This window comes from Rhinopithecus bieti, unplaced genomic scaffold, assembly GCF_001698545.2.
Source record: "Rhinopithecus bieti isolate Rb0 unplaced genomic scaffold, ASM169854v2 scaffold_12573, whole genome shotgun sequence".
NCBI classification, from domain to species: domain Eukaryota; kingdom Metazoa; phylum Chordata; class Mammalia; order Primates; family Cercopithecidae; genus Rhinopithecus; species Rhinopithecus bieti.
The window spans coordinates 783,228-808,811 of record NW_016807321.1 but is presented as its reverse complement, the minus strand read 5'-3'; the positions used below and the strand labels follow the sequence as shown (position 1 = coordinate 808,811).

The window sequence follows — 25,584 nt, the reverse complement described above, 5'->3', positions numbered from 1 at the left end:
CTAGTAAAAACCTACAGCCCATATCCATACTAATGGTGAGAAACCTGAAGCTCTTCTTCCTAAGATAGGGAAGGAGGCAGGGAGGTCCCCTATCCTCACTCCTATTTAATGTCATACTGTGAGTTCACAGGATGGACACTACCTGACTTCAACACTTGCTATAAAGCCCCAGTAATCTGTACAGTGTAACTTTTTTTTTTTTTTAGATGGAGTCTCACTGTGTTGCCCAGGCTGGAGTGTGGTGACATGATCTTGGTTCACTGCAGCCTCTGCCTCCTGGGTTCAAGTGATTCTCCTGCCTCAGCCTCTTGAGTAGCTGGGATTTCAGGCACCTGCCACCACAACTGGCTAATTTTCATAGTTTTAGTAGAGATGGGGTTTCACCATATTGGCCAGGCTGGCCTCGAACTTCTGACCTCAAGTGATCCACCCACCTCAGCCTCCCAAAGTGCTGGGATTATAGGCGTGAGCCACCTCTCCTGGCCAGTAAAGTGTAATCATGGCTAAAGAACAGACAAATATTCCAATGGAACAGAAGAGAGAGCCCAGAAGTGGACGGACACATGCACGGGCAAATGATCTTTGAGAAAGAAGCAAAGGTTATTGATATTGAAAAGACTGTCTTTCAACAAATGGTGCTGGAACAACTGGACATCCACATGTAGAAGAAAATGGATCTTATACTTTTTGGGATAATTAACTCAAAAGGCATCACAGACCTTAATATAAAATGCAAGATTATACAATTTATAGATAATAACACATTTTATTTAATATAAAATGCAAGATAAAATTTCTAGGTAATAAAATCTAGGTATCTTGGGTATAAAATCTAGGTATCTTGGGTTTGGCAATGAGTTTCTAGATACAATATCAAAAGCATAATCCACAAAAAGAAAAAAATGAATAAGGTGGACTTTATTAAAATTAAAAAATTACACAGCCAGGTGAGATGGCTCACGCCTGTAGTCCCAGCACTTTGGGAGGCCGAGGCTGGCAGATCACCTGAGGTCAGGAGTTTGAGACCAGCCTGACCAACATGGAGAAACCTGTCTCTATTAAAAATACAAAGTTAGCTGGACATGGTGGCACATGCCTGAAATCCCAGCTACTCGGGAGGCTGAGGCAGGAGAATCACTTGAACCCAGGAGGCGGAGGTTGTGGTGAGTCAAGATTGCGCCATTGCACTCCAGTCTGGGCAACAAGAGCGAAACTGTGTCTCAAAAAAAAAAAAAAAGAAAAAAACACTCTAAAAATGACACTGTTAAACGAATAAGAAGACAAGATACAGCCTGGAAGAAAATATTTGCAAAAGACATACCTGATAAAGGACTGTTATCCAAAATATATAAAGAACTTTTAAAACTCAACAATAAGGAAACAAACATTAAAAAATGGGCAAAATGTCTGAATAGACACCGCATCAAAGAAGACGTAGCGATGGAAAAATAAGCACACGAAAAATGCTCGACATCACATGTCATTAGAGAAATGTCGATGAAAACAACACTGAGATCAAATGAGAATGGCTACAAAAACCAGAACTGGGATCCTGACAACGCCGAACGCTCGCGAGGCTGTGGAGACAGAACAACCCTCACCGCGGCTGCTGGGGTTCGAGGCAGCACAGCCCCACTGGAAGGCACTTGGGCAACTTCCTACAAAGCTCAACATATTCGTACCACGTGTTCCAACGACCGCCCTCCTTGGCATTTCTACTCCCAAAGGAGGAGAAAGCCACACAGAAACCTGCACATGTATGTTTCTAGCAGCCTTCTTCATAAATGCCAAAAACCGAGATGTCCCTCAGTAGTTGAGTGAGTAAACAAGCTGTGACATCCAGATAACGGAATATTCTTCAGCCGTACCAAGAACAAGCTATCAAGCCATGAAAAGACAGGGAGAAACCTTATTATTCAGCCGCACCAAGAACAAGCTATCGAGTCATGAAAAGACAGGGAGAAACCTTAGCTACAAACTGTGAAGGGGAAGAAGCCGGTCTGAAAAGGCTGCATACTGTATAAACCCCAGCTGTATGACGTTCTGGATAAGACAAACTGGAAAGACAGTGAGAGGATCGGTGGGTGCAGGGGTTTTGGAGAGGGAGGAATGAACACATGGGGCTCCAAGGATTTTTTCTTTTTTTTGAGACAGAGTCTCGCTCTGTCACCCAGGCTAGAGTGCAATGGTGCAGTCTCGGCTCACTGCAAGCTCCGTCTCCCGAGTTCACCTCCCAAGTAGCTGGGACTACAGGTGCCTGCCACCACGCCCAGCTACTTTTTTGTATTTTTAGTAGAGATGGGGTTTCACCATGTTAGCCAGGATGGTCTGGATCTCCTGACCTCATGATCCGCCTGCCTTGGCCTCCCAAAGTGCTAGGATTACAGGTGTGAGCCACTGCGCCCGGCCTCCAAGGACTTTTTAGGGCAATGAAACTCTTCTGCAGGATCCTGGGATGGTAGATATAGGACATTACACATTTGTTCAAACCCACAGAAGGTACAAGACTGAGTGAACCCTAATATAAACTGCGGACCTTTCTTAATAATGTATCAATATTGGCTCATTGATTGTAACACTATAGTAATGCAAAATGTTAGTAACAGGGAGACACCCGTTATTAACAAGTGGGGGCCAGGAGCCACCATGGAGCCACTGTCCTGTGGGCTCAACGCTTCTCTACAACTGTTCTAAAAAATAAAGCCTATTAATAACAATTTAGATGGCCAGGCACGGTGGCTCAGGCCTGTCATCCCAGCACTTTGGGAGGCCGAGGCAGGTAGATCACTTGAGGTTGGGAGTTTGAGACCAGCCTGGCCAACATGGTGAAACCCTGTCTCTACCAAAAATATAAAAAATTAGCCAGGGGAGGTGGTGGGCTCCTGTAATCCCAGCTACTCAGGAGGCTGAGGCAGGAGCATCACTTGAACCTGGGAGGTGCAGAGCTGAGACCGTGCCACTGTACTCCAGCCTGGGCGACAGAGCCAGACTCTGTCTCAAAAAAAAAAAAAAAAAAAAGTAGAAACCCCAAGGCCCAGGTTCTAGGTCCCTTCCCTGGAGATTCTGATCTAGTTGGTCTGGGGTGAGCCTTGGCGTCTGCACTCTGGAAGCCCCTCTGTCTGGAGTGCGGACTCCACTGAGGGCTGGCTCTGGGTGCAGGTGACAGCAGCTGGCTGGGTACCTGGCTGGGCTGTCCAGGTGACCTGGTGGACGTGCCTTTGGCGTTTGGCGGAAGCAGCTGCCGCGAAACCTGTTTGGCCTCCGGGTGTTGGCCTGCCCTTCACGACTCGTTTTCCTTTTCCTTCCCCTTCCTGAGCAATGCTGGCACACACAAAGAAAGCCCAGCTGTGCACATGGCATCTTCGGCAGACACCGTGGCCCAGACTCCGGCAGGCAGAGAAAACCATGAACGGCCCCCACTTTCACCGAAATGGAAGCAGCCCTGCCAAGGGCATGTTGAGAAATGAACTCTCTGCCGTTTTTAGAACCGAACAGTAAAATCCCCGGGAATGAAGCTGGTGCTGGAAACAGAAGCTCCGCCTGCTCCTGCAGCGACGATGTCTGTCTGTTCATCATCAGCAGTGTCTGCAGCCACCCAGCTCCACCCCTTCTCAGGGTGGGGCCGCCGCACACACTGACCACAGGGATGGGGAAACGGGGCTTGATGGAGGAGGTGACCCTGGGGTCCGGCTGAGTAACCGGGGAGGAAAAGGGAGAGCCCTGACCCCAAGGTACCTGTCTCCTTCCTGTTGATCAAGGCTCAGATGCTGGGAGATTTGGGAGGGACCCGTGCATCACTCCCTTTCCCTGACTTCAAAGCCGACTTGGCGCCTCCTCCAGGAAGCCCTCCCTGCTATCCAGTGCACACCCCTCATCCGTCAATGTGGCTCTTCCTTGTGGTCATAAGGAGCCCTAGGAGGGTGCATAAAGGGCCAGATGACAGGGCCGGGCCTAGACTGGCTCTGCCTTGGCCCTGCAGGCACTGTGGGCCTTGGGCAGCCCTGAGGACTCATTGGGCCCGCAGCACTGTCTGCTGTGACAGGAGGTGAGTGAGTGCAGGCCCCGGGTGCTGGGTCGGCCAATGCCGGGAGCACCGGGAACACAGGTCTGTCCCTTTGCCCACTTGGCCCCACCCTCGCCACGGCAGCCATGCCCACCTGCTCTTGCTCTTCTCCCATTCTGGCCCTCAGGAAACTCCAGAAGACTGAGGTCTGGCCCGAGGCCGTGGGCCCTGGCCACTGCTGTGCAGTTCTAAGGTCACAGCCATTTGCTGGTCCAGGGGCCGCTGGTTTCAGCCCACAGGTCCCCCTGCCACCACGCCAGACACAGGTTTTGCGATGGAACCTGTTTGTGGCTCAGGCACTTCCGCCTCCCTTCCAGGAAATCCACGTCCATCCGCCCTCTCTGTGCTACCCCCTCAGTCACCTTGATGCTGGAGGCGGGAGCTCAGAGCTACTGCCCAGCGGCCGCACCACAGTGGACTCTCCTCAGACCGGTGCTGAGCGCCGGCAACCTGGCAGGGTGCAGAGGTGGCTCCAGACCCATCGGCAGTCTGGTTGGGACTGTCTCTGGGGCAGAACCCGTGGCCCCAGGCGGAGACAGCCTGTGTGTTTTCAGTGTTCCTTCTCACTCCAGCTCACCTGTTCCTGGCACTCTGGGCTGGGACTCGCTGGGAACCCCCACTTCCACCCAGCCCTTGCTGTTCCGAAACCCTTTTCCTCCAGCCTTGCACCCTCGCAAGCTCCGGTGAGGACCCCTTTCATCCAAGGCCACGGCTGTCCACAAAGCAGTTTCCAGATGGGGCTCAGAGGGACAGGTGCACGTGCCGGCATCTGGTTCTCAAAACCATCCCAGTGTGGATAAGGCCACATTTGAAGCCTGGGCAGGAACTACTTGGCCTGTGAGCATCTTGGCCATCTGCAGCCTCCTCCATGAACGCGGCCGGCACAGGCTTGTCTTAGGTGCCTGTGTCTCGGGGACATGAACCTGTTCCTCCTCACCTAGTAAAATGAGAAAAGCACTCCACAATTGTGAAGCCATTCCCGCCATCTTTTTTTTTTTTTTTTTTTTTTGAGACAGGGTCTTGCTCTGCCGCCCAGGCTGGAGTGCAGTAGTGCCATCACGGCTCACTGCAGCCTCGACCTCCCAGGCTCAAGGGATTCTCCTGCCTCAGCCTCCATGGCAGGGGCTACAGGCACCGGCCAGCATGCCCAGGCAATCTCAGCATCCTAAAGCCTGCTGTGCCCGGGATGGCTGATTCTCCTGGGGACAGGCAGGCAGGCAGTGGGGATGCAGTGCCAAGCAAGGCCCTGCTGGTGCCTCTTGGGTTTCCTTTATAAGCAGCCCACCCTCCTGGGTCTGGTCTCCGATAGCAGCAGTTTCTTGAGGGCAGAAGAAATGGCAACAGATTTTATTTATGGACAAATAGTCATGGCAGTTCCCCTGACAGATGCAGGCTGATCTGCCAGCTCTCAGAGACTGGAGCCTCTCGGGAGATCCCGTCTCCTCGGAGTCCTGCGCTTGGGTTTTAACTGTGGTTTCTGCAAGGTGATCCCAGCTGACAATTTTGGGGAGGGAATCAGGAGAATGGCAGCCCCACAGAGAGGGTTGAGACCGGTTTGGAAGGGCTGCTCACCCCTCGGGCTGGGATGGAGCTGCCGGCGACCCAGTGGGGGCTGCTCACCCTAAGGGCAGGGGAGCATGTCCATTTTGTTCTACCCCAAACGCTGTCCCTGACATTCTAGTCAAGCCCTAGGGCAGGGACAGGGCAGCAGATCTCTTGGCCCATGAAGTTGGTGGACAGAGATTTCAGGGTGCACGGCAGAGCCACCCAGAGTCCCCCCACCCCCAAGCCAGGGCCGGCCTCCTTTCCACGCTCTTCCTGGGCTGGGTGATCCTGGGCACTGCTAGCCTCCCTCCTCCCTCCTTCTCCCTTCCCCTCCCTCCTCCTCCCTCCTCCTTCCTCTTTCTCCCTCCCCCTTCCTCCACCTCCCTCCTTTTCCCTCTCCCTCCCTCCTCCTCCCTCCTCTTGGTTTGCTGGGATTCAAGGTGGGGGGTGATACTAGTAACACTCAGAGTTGAGGTGGCAGTGCCCATGCCCGCCTGAACCTCCCTGTGTCACTGTCAGATGGACCCAGCAGGAACCAGCTTGCACCTCTAACCAGCAACTGGAAGACACTGAGCTCAGGGACAGCGGACAAGGTATGGACAGATGGGGCGGACGGTTGGGTGGCTGCAGGATTCTAAGGCTTGAATCCAGGGGACCTCTTTCCACCTTATCCCCCAGGGAGCAAGAGGAGTGGGCAGTGACGGGACCGAGAGGCAGCCATGGGGAGACTAGGCCAACAGTGCAGAGACAGTGCAATGGGGAGAGAGCAGTAAATGCCCCGAGCCCAGTCACCTCCTGCCTCCCACTTCCCACCATGTCTCCCATGGCCTGACCTGGCTGGAGGCCCTGCAGGATGAGGCTGTGAAAAGTCACTCCTACTCCTGCTCCTCTTACTTCCCCCTCACAGGGAGGCCAGAATCATGCTGGTCTTGGGGCTGTTCTAGGCAACTGAGCTGGGGCTGGGGGCTGGGGTAGCTCCCCAGCCCCTTCCTGTTTCTCCCCTTGCACCTATCTGGGGCTCTGGTGCTTGCTCTCCACCAGGAGCCAGGGAGTCCCACCCTGTGCCCTGGGAAGCAGTGCCCTCAGCGAGCTCTTGCGTGCCAGGAGAGGAGGCCTGGTGCCCGCTGCCTCTCCCCTTGAATTGTGGTATTGTGGAGTAATTGGCAGCCCTGAAAAGATATGTCCATTGGAACCTGTGTGACCTTATTTGGGAAAAGAGTGTGCAGATGTAACTGAGGACTGAGATGAGATCATCCTGGATTGGAGCAGGCCCTAAATCTAATGACCAGTATCCTTAGATGACACAGAGACGCACAGGGAGAAGCCATGTTGAGACAGAGGCAGAGAAAGGAGCGATTCGGCCACAAGCCAAGGAATGCCAAGAGCCTCCAGGAGCTGGAGGAGGCAGGAGGGGTCCTCCCCTAGAGCGTCTGGGGATTGTGGGCCTGGGACCCTGATTTCCGGCCTCCAGAGCCATGGAAGACACATTTCTGTGTTTTGAGCTCCTCAGTCTGCAGCCCCAAGAGACCAGTGACTGCCCAGGAGACCCTCAAGGTTTCTGTGGTTCCTCATGACAGGCAGAAGCACAAAAGGTGTTTGGGGTTGGAGCTGTCAAAACATAGATCTCTGCCCCGGTGGTTTTACCTGGAGGCTTTCTGAGCATCTCTGTGCTGATTGGACACAAATGCAGGTATTTTTAATACATTGGATGGGCTCCTTTTGAAGAAGCTGTCAGGAAAATCCACTGCAGGAAGTTTAATGGGTGTTAACCTTGTCTGAGTGCCCTGCAATTACCTGCTTCTAGTCTGTGGCAAGTTCACCAGGGAAGGGCCTCGGGGACCCTCACCGTTCCAGGCACGCTTCCTTCGGTTTCAGGCTTCCAGGTCACTGCACTAGCATCTGAGTGTTTGTCCCTAACCTTCTGGGCCCACTGTCCTGGGGCTCCACTGAGAGCTGCTACCCTCTGAGCTGGGGTCTGGGTGCAGCAAGGGTCCTCTTAGCTCCTCCCAGGACTTGGGAGGCCGTGGCTCGGGTACCCTGAGAGTTCAGGCCACTTCGGCAAAGCAAACTTCTGAGTGGGGCAGAATCTTGGACCCTCAACCCTGTGCCAGGCCTGTAGGGGCAGTGGGGCCTTTTGGGTTGCCACTCCCCACTGCCTCCTACAAGTTGGCTGAAGCCACTGGGCAGACACAGAGCTGCCAGACCCCTTGCCCATGGCTCCTCTCATCTCTGCGTCCTGCCCCAGAGGCTGCTGCCTCTACCTGACCTGCTGCCATGGGAAGACCACCTGGAGACCACCCAGGGGGCAAGTGTTCACCTGAAGCCAGCTTCAAAGCAACCCCAGTGTTACGCTGGCTCGGCCCTGACTCCCTCAGCCCATCACAGGCGCAGGGGAAATAAAGCCCTGTGCTTGGGGGCTCCCTGTCCTGAGGACAGTCCAGAGAGGAGAGCTTCAGGCTGCTGTGTCTGAGGAGGCCCCTGGCTGGAAAGACCTCTGTCTCCGCTGCCAGCTTCTGTGCTTTAAGGGTGCAGGGCAGGGCGGCAGTGATGGGAACTGCTGGCAAACCCTGGTCTGGGGATCCTGGATCCGGTCCTCTACCATGGGGTCAGCCCAGATGGAACAGCTCATCCCTCAGCTTCAGGCAATAAATAGTGACCCCCGACAGCCGCTTCCTACTGTGCACATCCTGCTGGGCACGCAGCCTGAAGCCGACAGGTGGACAAACGAGCGTTCCTTGCCCTGGCTCCCAACCAGCAAATCCCGGACAGCTCCGCGCACAGCTCTAGAGTGACACGGCCCAGACACACTTGAGGTCCCTCCCTGACTCGCAGGAGCCGGGGGCTTCGTGATTCTGCCAAACAACTGGGAAGTGACACCCAGACAGCAGCATCCCACGGCTGTTGTGGGCAGTCACAGTTTAGTGATTCCCAAGCAGGACTGATTCCCAGACAGCTCCTGTACTCGCTGAACGCTGAGAGCCTGGCAGTGTGAGTTTTTAAGGAGAGGAACCGTTTTTGAGCTATAAGAAAACAAGGCTCTTGAAAGAATTCTCTTAGCCTTTAAATATGTCAAAGGAGAGTTACTGAAATTTACAGTAAGGTCACCTTTTCACAGACAACAGGCTAAAAATGTTTAAGTCCAAATAATGTTCCTCTTTTTCATAAGTTTCAGTGTAAGATTTACTCAAACACAGTGGCTGTCCTCAGCCTCATGTTTCTTGGATAACTCTATTTCTTTGTTCTGTGTTCTTTTACAACATTGTTTTAATAATTCCTATGAGCCCGAGCCTTTTATCATAAGCTGCCCCAGATCTTTTTGAAAGTAGGCAGTGTTTAAAATCTACGGATGACTTTCACCAGGGGTACTGGACTAACTCTCCTGCCTTAAACAGCCATAAAATTGTACACAATGTATCAGGCAATTGTTTTCAGACCCTGGACAAACCTCAGGACTGTGGCCCCGGAGGGCAGGGATACTTGCAAGGTGAGCCCATCATCACCACGCCGCTGTTTGGGGACAGTTTCCTGATGGAGACATAAGAGCTGAGGTCCAGGCAGAACACGACTGTCTGAGCCAAGAAGACAGAGATCAGAGACAGGGTCTGCGGCCGTGGCTGCATCTGCAGAGCCAGGTGCTAGAGAGGGGGACTGCATGGTGACAATCCTCAGGAGCCTCCACTGGCTTTCCTGTGGGATCTGTGCTGGCCCAGTGTGTACAGAACAAGGCCATGAAAGGCTTATTGGAGGGCGGCTGGTATCCTGGCAGAGCTAGAGGGAAGACGTCTCATTAACACATGGAGCAGGCAACAGAGATGCCAGGGAGCCCATGGCACAGGAGGATGGAGAAGCCCTGGAGCGAGGCCTCCAAAGCCACCCCAGCCAAGACAGAATCCACAGAGGAGGCTAAAGGTACACGCTGAGTTCTTCCAAGTGAGAAGGAATTGGAAAATGCCTTGTGCTTTCCGTAGTTGTTTACTCAACAAAGCACGAAACCAAGCCAATCCAAGTTCAAGATGATGAGTCTGCCACTGAACTGCCTGCTAAAATAAGCATCAATGCTCTCCAAAGGAACATAACACAATCCAGTCTCTTTAATGTGTCATCTACAAGGTCTAGTACAGATTTAAAATGATAGATATGCAAAGAAAGGAAAATGTGACCCACTGACAAGAAGAAAATGAGTCCATTGAAACAGACCTCAAGGTGGAAGTGAGAAGCAAGAAATGTCAGGTATAAATCAGCATGATATGAATCTGATCAGACTCTGACCACTCAGAGGCACACTGATATTCCAGAGCAACCATTCCAAGAGCAAATACAGAGAGGTGGATCTAAAGAAGTCAGCAGAGGACATAACATGGAATACTCCAGCTTCCTGGCTGGAGGACTAAGTAAAGGATCCCTGGAAACTAGAGAGCGTGAGAGGAAATCTCAGAGAGGCGAGAGCTGAACAAGGGGATCCCCCAGTTCTGTGTATGAGTCAGTACAAGTCCTGAGTTACCATATATAAGGAACATAGCTAAACAATTATAGTCAAGGGCTTGAAACCCGCTATGATATAAACCATCTCCAAGATCTAAGCTTGCCCCTGAATGGTGCTTGCATGTGGAATGGTTGAACGGCAAAAGACTCAAAAACAGGCCTGACATCAGAACCACCATGGACAGACGGTGAGACAAAAGCGGCAGCTCTGACCAAGATGACTGCCTCTCCGGGGGATTTTAACATAACCCAAACAACCACAACAAAATTCAAAATGTTCAGGAATTAATTCAAAATTACTTAACAGAAAAAGAACCATGGAAATGGGACTAACTCTCAAGGAAAAGATAATCAATAAATGCCACCCTCAAGATGACCCAGAGGATGGATTTACCAGACAGACTTTAAAGCAGGCATTATAACCATGCTCCTTGATGTAAAAGTAACTCTCTTGAAGTAAATGGAAAATGGAAGTTTTAAAAGAGAAAAGAAACTGTATTAAAAGAACCAATAAAAATTCTAGAATACTATGACACTATCAAACAAATTGACCTTCATAGAATAATATACCCAGCAATAGTAGCACAACACATTCTGCTCAAGTGTGCATGTGACATTCACCAGCATAGACCACTATCCTAAACCATGAAACAAGTATTCACAAATTTAAGAATTTAAAGCATGCAAGTTTGTTCTCTAAACATAATAGGGTTAGATTAGAAATGGATAACAAAATAATATCTGGAAAATCCCAAACATTTGGAAACTAAACAACACTCTTCTAAGTAACTCAAAGGTTAAAGAGGGAGTCTCAAGAGATATAAAAATATTTTGATCTAAATTAAAATACAATGTTCAAAAATTTTGAGATACCACGAAAGCACTAACTAGGAGGACATTTATAGCATTTCATGTTTATGTTAGAAAAGAATGAAGATCTTAAATCAATAATCTAAGCTCCCACCTTAGGAAATCTAGGAAAAGAAGAGCAAATTAAATCCAAAGCAAGCAGAAAAAGGAAATGAAATATAAATAAATAAAATTGAAACCTAAAAGACATTAGAAAAAAATAAACAAAACCAAAAGCTCATTATTGAAAAAGAACAATAATGTTAATAAAATCCTAGCCATATTGACCAAGGAGAAAAGACAGATGTCACAGATTACCAATATTACAGACCCCACAGACATTAAAAGGATGATGAGAGAATACCACAAATAAATCTATGCTCTAAAATTTGACAAAATAGATTATATGAACCAATTCCTCAAAAGATACAAATTACTAACACTTACTCATGAAGAAATATATAACCTGAATATTCCTTTATCTTTTAAAATAATTTGTTTTTTGAGATGGAGTCTCACTCTGTCACCCAGGCTGGTATGCACTGGTGTGATCTCGGCTCACTGCAACTTCTGCCTCCTGAGTTAAAGTGATTCTCCTGTCTCACCCTCCTGAGTTGCCAGGACTACAGGCGCCCACCACTACACCTGGCTAAGTTTTGTATTTTTGGTAGAGATGGGGTTTCACCCTGTTGGTCAGGCTGGTCTCAAACTCCTGACCTCAGGTGATCCACCCTCCTTGGCCTCCCACAGTGCTGGGATTACATGCATGAACCACTACACCCGGTCTCTTTGAAAAGAATTGAATTTATAAAAACCTTCCTACAAAACTCCAGGCCCAGATGGTTTTGCTGGAGAATCTACCAAAGCTTTAAAGAGGAAATCATGCCAATTCTACACAACCTCTGACAGAAAACATAAAAGGAACAAGAACTTCCCAGTTCATGTTATGAGGCCAGAAAACCAGATGAAGATAACCTAGGAAAATAAAGTTACAGACCAATATTTCTCATAAGCATAGCTCTTCTCATAAGCAAAAATCCTTAGCAAAATACTAGCAAGTCAAAACCAGCTAATACATGACCAAATGAGGTCTATCCCAGGAATGTGAGGTCTATCCCAGGAGTGTGAGGTCTATCCCGGGAGTGTGAGGTCTATCCCGGGAGTGTGAGGTCTATCCCGGGAGTGTGAGGTCTATCCCAGGAATGTGAATCTATCCCAGGAATGTGAGGTCTATCCCAGGAATGTGAGATCTATCCCAGGAGTGTGAGGCTGGTTCATCATTCAAAAATTAACCAAGGTTTTCCACTTACATTAGGCACCTGGAGTGGTCAAATTCATAGAGACAAAAAGTAGAACGGTGGTTGCCAGGGGCTGGGGGAGGAGGAAATGGGGAGTTAGTGTTTAACGGGTGCAGAGCTTCAGTTTGGAAAGATGAAAAGCGCTCTGGAGAGGGAGGGTGGAGAAGGTCGCAAGACAATGTACTGAGAGGGAAGGTGGGGATGGACACGTGACAATGTACTTAGTGCCACAGAACTGTGCACTTAAATTGATTAAAGTGGTAAATTTTATGTGATGTACATTTTATCACAACTGGAAAGTAATCAATATAATTCACCACATTAACTGACTAATGGAGAAAATCCACATGATCTTACCGCATGATGAGACAGAAAAATCATTGCACAAAATTTATTCATTCACGATTAAGAAAAAAATCTCTTAGCACACTAGGAATACAAAGAAACTTTCCTAACTTTATAAAGAGCTCTACCAAAAGCTTAAATAAATGAAAAACTTCATACTCAAGTAAAAAGACTACAAACTTTCTGCCTAAGATCAGGAACAAGACAAGGATGTCAATTTTCACCACTCCTATTCACCATCATACTGGAAGTCATTGCCAGAGTAATAAGGCAACAAAAGGAAATAAACATATACAGATTAGAAAGGATAAAATAAAATTTTCTTTATTCACAGACAGCATGACTGCCTACGTGGAAAATCCCAAGGATCTTACAAAAAAACTGTTAGAATTAATGAGTGTGTTTATCATGGATGCAAATATAAGGTCAATATATAAAACTAATTATATTTATATGTACTAGCCATGACAAATTGAAGAGAGTAAATTTCAAAAAAGGTACCATGTGCAATAGCACCAAAACCATGAATATTTAGGTATAAATCTAAAAAAAATGAGTAGGATCTACTTGCTGGAAACTACTACTGACGAAATAAATCAAAGAAGACCTGAATAAATGGGGAGATGTGCTGTATTCATGGATTGAAAGTCTCAAGGTTAGGATGCCAAATCTCCACTACACATTAACAAAATCCCAGCAGACATTTTTTGTAGCTATTAACAAGCTGATTCTAAAATTTCCATAGAAAGTGAAGGAACTGGAATAACCAAAACAATTCTGAAAAAGAACAAAGTTGGAAGACTCAGGCTACCTGAAACTTAGTGTAAAGCTAAGGTAATCAACAGAGTGTGGGATCGAGATGCTAGGGATACACAGATTAAAAGAACAGATGAAAGTGGGTATAGGCCGGGCACGGTGGCTCATGCCTGTCATCCTAGCACTTTGGGAGGCCGAGGGGCAGATCACTTGAGGTCAGGAGTTTGAGACCAGCCTGGCCAACATGGTGAAATCCCATCTCTACTAAAAATACAACAATTAGCTGGGTGTGGTGGCATCTGCCTGTAATCCCAGCTACTCATGAGGCTGAGGCACTAGAATAGCTTGAACCCGGGAGGCGGAGGTTGCAGTGAGGTGAGATCATACCACTGCATTCTAGCCTGGGCAATAAACCAAGACTCAGTCTCAAAAAAAAAAAAAAAAAAAAACAATAATAATAAAGAGAAAGTAGATGTCGACCCCATAGATGTGGTCAGCTTACTTATCTTGACCAAGGCACAAAGAAGCTTCCATGGAGAAAGCTGTCATCGTGTTATCGGATGCTGGCACATTTGCATATTCATATGCAAAAGAGGACCTATACCTCACACCTTACAGAAAAATGAACTCAAAATAGCTGATAAACATAAATATAAAACTATAAAACTTCTAGAAGATAATACAGAAGAAAATCCTTGTGGCCTTGGGCTAGGCATTGAATTCTTAGACACCACACCAAAAGAGTGATCCATAAAATTTATGATATGTTGGACTTTATCAAAATTGCACCTCTTTGCCGTGTGAAATACAATGTTAGGCAAATGCAAAGAAAAGCTACATGGGAGAAAATATTTGCAAATCACATATCTGATAAAGGTCTCATATGCAGAATGTCTTTTTAAAACTCTCAAAACTAAACCATATGAAAACAACCCAATTTCTTAAATAGCAAACAATTAGAACAGGCATTTTACCAAAGAAGATATGTAAATGTCACTTAAACATAAGAAAAGATGCTTAACATCATTAGTCACTAAAGAAATGCAAATTAAAACCACAAGAAGATACACACCTATTAGAATGGGTAAATGAAAACAAAACAAAACAAAACAAAAAACACTGACAAAAAACTAAAAAGTAAAAACTTCACACTTAATTAGAAAGACTGAAAACTTTACCCCTAAGATTGGGAGCAGGGTGGGTTGGTGGCTCACAGCTATAATCTTAATGCTTTGGGAGACCAAGGCAGGAAGATCTCTTGAATCCAGGGGTTTGAGACCAGCCTGGGCAATATGGTGAGACCCCATCTCCATAAAAAATACAAAAAATTACCCGGGTGTGGTGGCATGTGCCTGTAATCCCAACTACTCAGGAGGCTGAGGCAGGAGAATCTCTTGTGCCCGGGAGGTGGAGGTTGCAGTGAGCTGAGATTGCACCATTGCACTCCAGCCTGGGTGACACAGTAAGATCCTGATTCGGAAGAAAAAAAAAAAGATTGGAAGCAAGGCAAGGATGTCTACTCTCATCACTCCTATTCACCATCATACTGGAAGTCATAGCCAGAGCAGTGAGGCAAGACCAAGAGCCAGCCAGGATGCAGAGTGACCGGTGCTTTCTTGTGGGTTAGGGCTAGGGTTAGGGACGTTCAAAACAGTGCATCGCTTTGGAAATGCTGGCAAATATACACTTTCTGTATGACCCAGCAATCTGAAACCAATGTATTTACTCATGAGAAATGAAAATGTATATTTACACAAAATTCATCATATGTGAATATTTGTAGCTACTTTATTCATAATCACCCAAACCTAGAAACAATTCAAAAGTCTTTCGGTGGGCAAATGCATCAACAAAACGTGGTCTATCCACACAATGGATCTGACTCCACAATAAAAAGGAATGCCTGGTGGATGCAGGCAACAGCTCAGAGGATAGAGTGAAGGAGGAAGGCCTGCTCGAGAGGCCACGGCCCAGCTGGCTCCACTCATGCGACATCCCAGAAAAGGCAAAGCTGTGGGGAAGGAGAGCAGACCAGTGGGTGGAGGGGCTGACATCGGGGTAGGTGGGCCACAGGGTGTGGGGGCTGGGGCTGGTCTGTCTTCTGAAGTGGGGATACAGGGCTGCGTTTATCGAAGCTCGTAGGTGCGAACAAGCACAGAAGGGAATCTTATTGCATGTCAGTTGAAAAATGAAGTAGGAACAAAGAAAAGCACGTATCTGGTATCCTACCCCCTCCACCACCTTCTCCATCCCCACCCTGGCCTAGGTCACCTTGGTCACTCCCAAGACACCTGGCAGCAGCTTCCCAATCACTCTCCTGACCCCTAAATGCATTCTCAACAAAGCACTCGGAACTGTCCCTTTAATATGTAAGTTGCGTGGCGGCTCTGCTCAGAATCTCCCACGCCCACTCACTGCTTCTAGAATAAAAGCTGCAGCCAGGTCTATGAGGCCCGGCGGGATCTGCCGGTGGCTTCTCACACGGCCCTCTGCTCACTCTGCTCTGGCAGCCAGGCGAGCCCTGTTTCTCCAGCACACACAGCACGTGCCTGCCCTGGGGTCTTTGCACCTGCTGTTCCCCTATTGGCATCTTCCCCGATGCCCACCAGAGTGCTCCTGCAGGGTCTGCATGAGGCGTTCCTGACCTGCCTGCACCCCCACGCTCCCCCCATGTGGTTTTCTCTGCAGCTCTTGTTACTCTCTGCCAGTCATGTATCGTGCCTATTTATTTTGCTTATTTTCTATCTTCTCTGGTGGGACATGAATTCAGGGGCCAGAACTTTTGCCATTTTTGGGGGGCCACTATACACCCATCCTGGAATGTAGTAGGTGTTCAGTGAATGAATGATGAGTGAATGAAGGAAGGAAGGAAAGATGTTAGCCCAGATGCTCAGAAGAGAATTCCTCCTGCCTGGGGAGGCTCCCGGCTCTCCCGAGGGCTGCTGCATTTCTGCTGCTGTTCAGGGGAGAACACAAATAGTATGCGTGGGTAATTGAGTCCTTCTTCCGCCCTAGGCACAGTTTCTAGCGTTTTATGTCATTAACTCATGAGACCGCAGGGCAGTTGCCACCTCCAGTTGGCTGATGGGGAAACAGAGGCACAGATGGTCACACCACTTGCTCAGAGTCATGCTGCTGGCCAGCGATGAAGCTGGGATTTGAACCTGGGTTCTAGCAAGCCAACTATTCCGAGCCACTGGGCACAACCCGAAACCACCGATTCTCGGGAAGCATTCTCCTGATCTCCTTCTCGCTCCCCTGCCTGCCTTCAGGAGCCAGCCTTGGATATGCAGGACGCAGCCCCCACAGGTGCACAGGGATGTAAAGTCCCAAAGCAGGTGTGGGTGGCTTCGGGTGGGTCAGCACGCTGGGCACCTCCCCTCTCCAACCTATACCAGGTCCACGTGGCACTCCAGACCCAGGGCTCTCTCCTTGGCCTCCTGGAGTGGGTGGTGGCCCACTGGCGATGCTTTTGGGAAGAGCAGTGGGAACAGGGGTGGGGCAGGCGCCTTGCCCCTCTCTGGGCCTCAGTTTCTTCACTGACGCTGCAGAGCCCGGTGGTCCCTCTCTGGAGTTGTGCACTCCCCTTGGGATGCCACGTGGATGGGGCCAGCCCCTCGGCGACTGCACCTTCACTGGCGGTGGTAAGGTCAAACTCCAGGGTGTGGCTGGGGAACAGAGGGGGTCTCTGGGGCAGGCAGACCCCGTGGCTGTGACCTCAGGAACACCATCCCTCCAAGTGCCAAGAACCAGGATCTCTATTCCCCTCTGTGCCCGCCTTGCAGAGCTAGCATAGTGCAGGCAGCAGCCTGGTCAGGGCACGAGGGGCTGTGGGGTGGGGGGCTCGTGTCCCCACAGCCCTTCGTGGCCGTGCAGAGGAGGAGGATCTTGAGTGCACACAGGCCGGCAGGAGGGAGGACCTGGCCACCCGAAACAGCCTTGAGCGGACGGCAGCTTGGCCACTCTCTGCTGCTGTTGTTTTTCACAGACTCACGGAGGCAGGACTAACACACGCTGAAATCCACCCCTCAGCCTACAGCTCCATGAGCTTTGAACCACAACCAACACAGACTCACGGAGGCAGGACTGACACACGCTGAAACCACAAGCTTTGAACCACAACCAAGATACAGAACATTTCCATCACCCCAGAGTTCCCAGCGCCCCCACGGCCACCCCATCCCTCCTCTGACCTTCCTCCTGTCCCAACGGCTCAGCCTTTTCCAAAACCTCAAGTGCTTGGAATCACCCAGGGCCTTGGAGTCTGGCGTCTTTCAGCATAAAGTGCGCCTTCTTGAACCTGCATTTTAAAGAAGACCCAGGGGAGGCCTGAAATTCTGCCAGTCTGACTCGCCCACCTCACCAAGCCAGAAAGCAGACAAGAGGTTACCAGGCGTTGGGGGTCAGGGTTTAATGGGGACAGAGTTTCAGTCTGGGGAGACAGAAGGTTCTGGAGGTGGATGGCAGTGACGGTTGCTTAGCAATGTGAACGTGCTCCACGCCGCTCAACTGCGACCTTACAGAGGGTACAACAGCACGTTTTAAGTGATGTGTGTTTCACCATGATTCAAAAATAAAGAAAAGCTTTTTTTCTCCTCTTAATACAAACTACTAGATCACCACTTGGGAATTTATTTCTGTGATTGAGAAAAACAAAGGCAGCCTCTGGTTTGTGCACAGGCCGGATGCCCTCTCGGGCCCTGCTCAACTCAGGGCCCTCTCTGCCCATCATCAGATGTTACCAGCTGGGAGCCCTGGTGCCCCTGAGAACAGACCTGGAGATCCCTGGGCTGCTGCCCGAGGCCCTGCCTCGCCTGTGGGGTGGCTTGCAGTGGTTCTTGGCAAGCACAGGGTGGCCGTACCCCCTTGCTGCCCTCAGCACCCACAGAACCGCAGGCACAGCCCCATGACCCCACTTATCCTTGGAGTTGAATGTCCTCAGAATACTGTCAGTCCAAGTATAGGACAGCCTGGGAGAGCTGACCCCGGGTCCCAGTGCAGAGCCGTGAACAGGTGAGCCTGAACTTGGCTCTGGGCCAAGTCACTCTTGAGGACTCCAAGTCCAGTCAGAGCCAGCCATGGCCAGCTCTGGGACCCTCACACTCCCACCCTTACCCATCTCACTCAAAAGCCTGACCGTTGTCCCCATGGGGAGCACTACAGGGTCAGACTAGGCCTCCCCGGCTGAGAGCACCTCCAGGCCCTGTCTCTCCAGCCACGTGATACACACAGGTGGTTCTGCCCTCCGCTTAATCTGGGAAATGGGGTTACAGGGTAGAGACATGGACCTGCATGTCTGCAGGTCCTCTCCCTGCCGTCTCCCACCTGGCTCCAACAGGCAGGTCTGGTGCCTGGAACAAGGCCAAGGTCACCTCCCCGTCCTGTCCTGCCCTCTCACCCCCCACAGCCTCCGAGTCACCATCTGAACGTCTGATTTCACATGCCAAATTCTTTATTTCCAACATATAGCACCTTAACCTTTTGAAAACTTGTAATTACTAAATTTTGTAAACATACACCAAGAATGTCATCAACACCCACTTTCCACGATTATAGACTTAAGACCAATCTTGTCTCTTCTGTTGCCATCCTCCAGATCATGCTTCAGTAACTCTGAGACATTGTATCATTTTGTCTGTAAACACTTCCATATGTACCTCTAAGAGATCAGGACCATTTTGAAAACCACACCCATAACAGCTCTGGACAGCAAGAATTTGTAGCTATTCAACTACCCAGGCTTTTTTCGCTGTTTCTTGGCATGAAGAATGATCAGCTTTGGTGCCAGCATTCTGCGACAGGTTGACTTGTCCGAGTCTTCGCCAAGAATCCAGGCCACCGTCTCCGATTCCCTGTTTATTTGTAGGACAGAATGAGTTGTTTGTCCGGAGGTGTTTCTTGTGGTCTGGGTTTTGCTGGCTGCATCCTAATGGTGCATTTGTCCCTGTTCCTCTGTCCCTGGTGTGTCCTGTGTGTTGGCAGTGGCATCAGGGGCTCCATCAGATTCAGATTCAATGGCTTTGCTGCAAGGATACCATGGGCTATGTGCACACCAGGGCTCACCTCACACCTAACTCTCTCCCCTTCGTGACACCAGCAGCTGCCAAGAATCCATGCCTGCATCCATCGTTTGATCAGGATTGCACCTGATGAGTGGGATTCTGACACTCCTGCTCCTTCTTCACTTATTGGTGAACATTTCTGTGCTGAGACTCTGCCCTTTACCTCCTTCTTGGGTTATTCTAAAGTACCGTTTGAATAGAAAAGGCAGGAAAAATGCTCCACTCCTTTCCTCTAAAGGGTCATGGGCTTTTCAGACTGGAGGAAGTGTGTGACTCTTGGCCTCACACCAACAGCACTCGAAGCCCTGCGCTGCAGGTGAGGACACTGTGGCTGCCACAGCCGGAGCCAGAGCCGCCCAGAGCTGCATGTTGTGGGTCCCCTTCCTGTCCCCAGGGGAGGTCAGAGTGGGGCAGGCTGTTCTAAGGACCCGTTGAAGAACTCCTTCTTCTGTAACTTTTTTTTTTTTTTGAGACGGATTTTCCCTCTTATCACCCAGGCTGGAATGTGGTGGTGTGATCTTGGCTCACTACAACCTCTGCCTCCCAAGCTCAAGCGATTCTCATGACTCAGCCTCCCAAGGAGCTGGGATTACAGGCATCCTTCACCATGCCCGGCTAATTTTTGTATTTTTAGTAGAGATGGGGTTCCCCTATGTTGGCCAGGCTAGTCTTGAACTCCTAACCTCAGGTGATCCACCCACCTTGGCCTCCCAAAGTACTGTGATGACAGGTGTGAGCCACTGCGCCCGGCCTTCTGCAACTTTCTAACTTGAAATAGTTCCCACTGCTGAACAGTTGCAGGAAGAATACGCAGGACGCTCGGCTGCCCGTGGCAGGTCTGCAGCCCAGTGCCGCGTGGCCCACGAGCAGTCTCCTCCCTTGATTCACTGTCTGCTTGCTCTCCTTCCATTTGGCCACACCTTTTTTTCTGAACGATTTGAGAATAAGTTGCAGACTCCACACTCTAAACACCTCTGTATCCTTCCTAAGAATGAGGATGCTGCCTGTGGAGGTTGCTGGGCACAGCCTGGGGCACGGGACAGGAGCCCTGAAATAATCCATGGCCGGATTTCACTGGAACCCGTCTCCTTCCCTGTCTCAGCTGCCTCTCCTTTCCTGGAATTCTGCCAGCCGTGAACAGCCGGGGTGTTCGCCAAGTCGCCCTGCGATCTGTCTGTTCCTGGATGCCTCTGGATCAGGGGTTGTAGGACACCAGCTCCTCCTGCATGAATCGAGGCCCCTGTCTACCCCTGGGAGGGAGCAGGTGCCCTCTGAGTTGGGATCTAACCCAGCAAAGAGCACTGCTGTTTGTACTCAATATGAAGAAGGCTTGCAGAGAAAATGAAGGAGGAGGCAGGGAGGCTGAGCCTGCAGGAACAGGACTCCCTTGGTGCAGAAAATGGCAGTGATGAAAGGAGTCCTCACGGCCCCTCAGAAGGATCTAATGGACTCATGCCTGTGAGGCTGAGAGGGTTTGCTTTCTTTTGGGGCCATGGTCAGGGGCGGATCTCTAAAACTTTCAAAGGCTGCAGCCACCTCATCTGATTTGAATCGGATACCTGAGGTCCCAGGCCCCTGCCACCATGGGTCCCTGGATACACACATGTGTGCATATGTTCGGTATACACACCACGGATGGATAAGCATGGGACTCTGATGACCCATCATCTGGGCCATCAGCCCTGAGCCCTGACACACAGAGCCTGTGCCACCGGGACCTTGTCACAGCTGAGGTGAAAGCTGGAGGTTGGACCTGTGCCATGGGGGACCATCCAAGAAGCAAGGGCCATCTGCCTGTGTGGGGCCACGTATGTGGGTGGGCTAGAGGAGGGGTAGGACGTCCAGGGGAACCCAGGAGCACCCGTAAGTCCCTGAGCCCCCAGCACCTTCTCCCAGTCACACTGCTGGCACTGGGGCCAGGTCTGGGGCCTTTGGGAGGGTCCTGGGCACCAGGTCCTGTCTGCTGGCCTGAGAGCCCTGCCCACTCCACCGTCAACTCCCAGCCCCAGCTACACACTAGGAAAATGCCCAGCTGGCTTCAGGGAGGATTACCGTAAGTTGCTTCAAAGTGTTATCACCAAACCACCTTATTTCTAAACACAATTTCTGTTTGCAAGTGCCCAGGCCAAAATTTCGTAGGGGCCCCTGGGGCAGGAAAGGACCTCTGTTTTGGAAAGAGGGGCCATTTGATTGGCTACTGCCCCAACACTTCCAAACGTGGTCACTGAGAGGAAGACACTTAGCTGAGGGTATCCAGCCCCTCTTCAGTCAGACATCATCGTTTGAAAACTGAATGTTCACCCAGATCTGCCAGTGGCCCAGAAGCCCACGGGGGGATCATAAACCCCCTAATTCTAGGGAAACCTCTAGTAAAACGGCAAATGGCAGAGCAGGGGTCGAGGGAAGCCAAGGCCTCTCCTACAAGGAATGTTCTTTTCGAGCACACGGAGCAGCCGGCATCAGGGCCCTGGAAAGCCCCAGGCCGCCAGCATCGGATGGAGGAGCACCCTTGTAACCAGCCGCTCCCAGGCACGCAGCTGAGCCCTTTAAAGAAAAGTGGAAACTATGTTCTCCAAGGGTGTGGAGGACGCCAGGGGCATTCAGCAACGCTCGGCCAGCATGGCGTCTGCAGGGCGTGGGGCCGCTGTCCCAGGATTGAAGTGTCACAGGCCTCTGTGAGTGGACGAGTGCCTGTGGCTGGCCGCAGCATGACTTGGCCAAATCTGCCTCGCAGCCTCGAGGCAACAAGGCTGGGCAGATGGTGCCTGGGGAGGCATAGTGATGCCCCACAGGTGCCCAATCCCAAGTACCCAGCAGAGCGCCCACGCACGCCGGGGAGGACACTTTCTCGGGGGCGGAGCCGAGCTGTCGTCACGCCCCTGTGTTTTTTGGCTGTTTGTTTTCGAGGATTGCAGGAGGCTGGTGAGCTCCTGGCCTTTTGCCAGGGGAGCGGGAGGATTGGGGGTCTGAGCGGGGACACCTCCTGGGTGGGCAGTGACAGCACTGACCCCTCCACTGCTCACCTTCCGAAGGATTGAGCGGCTGTCCCCCTGGGGCCCCTCCACGCCGACTGGGGAGAGGTTCCCCCTGGCCAATGCCAATCAAAGGCAGGAGCTTGGGGAGAGCAGACGAAGCCTCAAAGGGAGCGAGAGGTCACTTATCACTGCGTGTACCCCACGGTCCGTGCCGACTTCCGCCTCTGGTGAGGGCAGGGACTCTTGCGGCAGAGGCAAAGCAGCCCTGACTCACTGCCTGCTACCAGTGTCTGTGGGAGGGGCCTCCCCGAAAGGAGACACCTGCAGCCACCAGTTCTACGTGCAGCTGGGGAGACTGGGAGCTCAGTTCTACCCCCTACCCCCCAGCCCACCTGGGTGGTGGCCAGTGGAGGGTCAGTTAGGGCCCAGGTGACGCCCTGCCTGGCACTGCTGCCCCCACCCCCACCGGGCACACTGGCATATGCAGGCTGCCCAGGCAACTACAGAAGCTTAGCTGGGAGGCTGCCAATGCTGGTGTGTGGGGAGCCAGGGGGACAGCCAGCCACCCCAGCCCCTCAAGCTGGGCAGAGGTGGGCGATTCTGCCTGGATCCTTCACCCTCTGGCTTCCTTAGCCCACCAGAAATGGAAGAAACCCCATACCTCTGAGGCTGCTCATGTCCAAGATGCCATTCAAAGTACCCGACCAGCCCTGACTTCCTCCCTGGACACCAACCTCCGGCTCGGGACTTTGGTTGGATCAGTCCTCCCCTCCAGCCACGAACCTCAGCCAAACTGATTCCCAGGGGGCTTCCCACTTGCATTCCCACGGCGCTTTGCTCAGACCCTTGGGGGGCCCTTGGTCACTCGGCTCCAGTTTTACGCACCTCACCACAACACCACCGCCACACGCAGAGCCTCACAACCTTCCCGGCAGAAACATCGTCCCCACCATCCAGCAGTAATAGTACCTGCGAGCGCTTCTACGCAAACACTTCCCACGCGTTCTCTCTCAAATGCTCTACCTTCTGAGGTCAAAGCTACGACTACCCCCTCATACAGATGGGAAAGCTGAGGCTAAACTAGGAACTGGCCGAAGATGGCATCAGGTTCTGCTCTGACTCCCCAGTTTGGGTCAGGGCAGGCAGCCGGGAGGCACTGGCAGAGTCATTCTGGGGGCTTCTCTGCAGAGGAGAGGAACGTCACCTGTTGGGGGCACAAAGCCTTTTGAGAAGCTGACGAAAGGGACCTCTTCCTCTGGAGACGCAGGTGCCAGCGCACATGTTTCCATTAGAACTTAAGGAATTCGCAGACGTCCGAGGCCCAGCCACCAACACCAGGGAGGTCACAGGCAGGGGCTCCATCCCCTCAACAGGAGGGGAGAAGATAGGGGCTGAGCCTGGCAACTCTGGAGCTGCCCCCAAGCTGCCCCAACCGCCTTCCCAGCCTCACAGGAGTAGACCGTCTCTGTGACATCTCTCCCACTCCCTACCCAGAAGGCACACCACTGGCACTGCTTTTGGGGTGAAGGAGAGGGGAGCCCCGGGCTGGTTACTGAGGCTCACCTGTATGACGACTTTGACGGTGGCGGTGTGGATGGTGGGGGTGCACACCAGGCCGCCGGCGTGCTGGCCGTCGGCGCTGCGGTTCTGCTCCCCCATGGTGAACAGCATGGGCACCGCCAGCAGGGCCGAGGCGAGCCAGATGGCGCTGATGAACTTCTTGGTGCGGCTTCGGGACATGAGGGTCTTGGCCTTGAAGGGGTGGCAGATGGCCAGGTAGCGCTCCACACTCAGGCTGGCCACGTTGAGGGCCGTGGCGTAGGTGCAGGCGTCGCGCAAGAAGTAGTAGCCGCGGCAGCCGGCGTCGCCGAAGGCCCAGGGGTGGTGCACCCAGATGAAGTTGTACAGCTCCACCGGCATGGCCAGCAGCAGGGTGAGCAGGTCGGACAGCGCCAGGCTGCCCAGGTGGTAATGCACCGTGCTCTGCAGACTCTGCAGCGACTTCTTCCGCGCCAGCGTGAACGCCGTCACCGTGTTGCCCACGGTGCCCACCATGAAGAGCGCCAGGTACACGGCGGTCACCAGCACCTTGGAGTAGATGTCGGTGTTCACGTCCAGCTCGCTGCTGGGTGCCGCCAGGACGCGCTCCGACGCGTTGCCCGAAGCGTTGCTGAATCCCGGGGCTAGCAGCCCCGCCTCCAGTCCTGCCTGCGCCCGCTGGAAGGGGTTGGCGGCCGGCGTGCCCGGGGTTCCCGGAGCGGAGCTGTTGAGGCGCATGGTGGGCGCTGGGGTCCGCGGCTCTGTCCGGTGCCTCCGGGGCTGGAAGTCCGGGCAGGAGTGGGCACGTCTCAGTCGGGGACCGATGAACGGGAGCTCAGAGGAGGGCGCGTGGCGAAGACCAGCGGGCGCGCCGTCCAGCCGGGAAGCGCCAGACCCAGACGCGCCGCCCTGAGCTCCGGGCTCCGCGCTCCTCCGGACTCCCAGCTCCTGGCTCCAGACTCCGCAGTTCCTCGGGCTGTCTCTGGGCTCGGCGCTTGCCACGGGTTCCGGGTGCCTCCGATCTCCAAATCGCGCGGTTCCCCCAGGCTCCCGAGGACAGCGCCCAGGCTGGCTCGGGCTGCGCGGGGCGAGCTTGTGGCGCCGGGAGGAATGCACGCTCGGCTGCCCCGGCGCGCTCCCCTCCCTCGCTCCGAATCTCCTCCCTCGCGCTCTCCGCGCACCCTAGCCCCGCACACTTCCCGCCGCGCCCGCGCCCGCGCCCTCCCGGCTCTGCGCGTCTCCACGGAGCCGGCGGCCGCGCTGCGCGCCCAGCAGTTGGCGGCGGAGGAGGGAGGCAGCCCCCGCTGTCGTCCCCGCCCCACCCGGGTGCAGCCTGGCGGGTCGCCCCCTCCCGCTCCCCGGGGCAGGGCGGGCTGGGTTGAGCGCTCCAGGGAACCAGGATTCCGGGCGGGTGCGGCGGGTATCGTGCACCGGGCCCTTCTTGCCACCCTTTTCCCTGTTCTCCGCAATTTCTCGCTCCGGCTAGTAAGGGAACTATGCACCTCCCCCAACCCTGGGCTCGCTCAGTGGGGGTGAGGGTGTATCCGGAGGGCAGGGAGGGAGGAAGCTCCCCGCTGGCAGGGCTGGGCGGCTGCGCAGCTGGTTGGGCCGCCCCTCGACTCCTGGGTGTCCACAGGGTGCCAGAAGCCGGGTGCCCAGGGGGGCTCCAG

At 52.3% G+C, this 25,584-nt stretch overlaps 1 protein-coding gene across 1 annotated transcript in view; it reads right to left on the bottom strand.

Moving 5' to 3' along the window:
- Nucleotides 1-25,004, bottom strand: part of NTSR1 (neurotensin receptor 1) — a 53,545-nt gene extending 28,541 nt beyond the window's left edge. Inside the window, exon 1 of the mRNA XM_017881157.1 lies at nt 23,939-25,004. Within this exon, the coding sequence (XP_017736646.1) occupies nt 23,939-24,652 (714 nt within the window). The 5' untranslated portion in view covers nt 24,653-25,004. The remainder of the gene's footprint in view (nt 1-23,938) is intronic.
- Nucleotides 25,005-25,584: the final 580 nt, after the last annotated feature.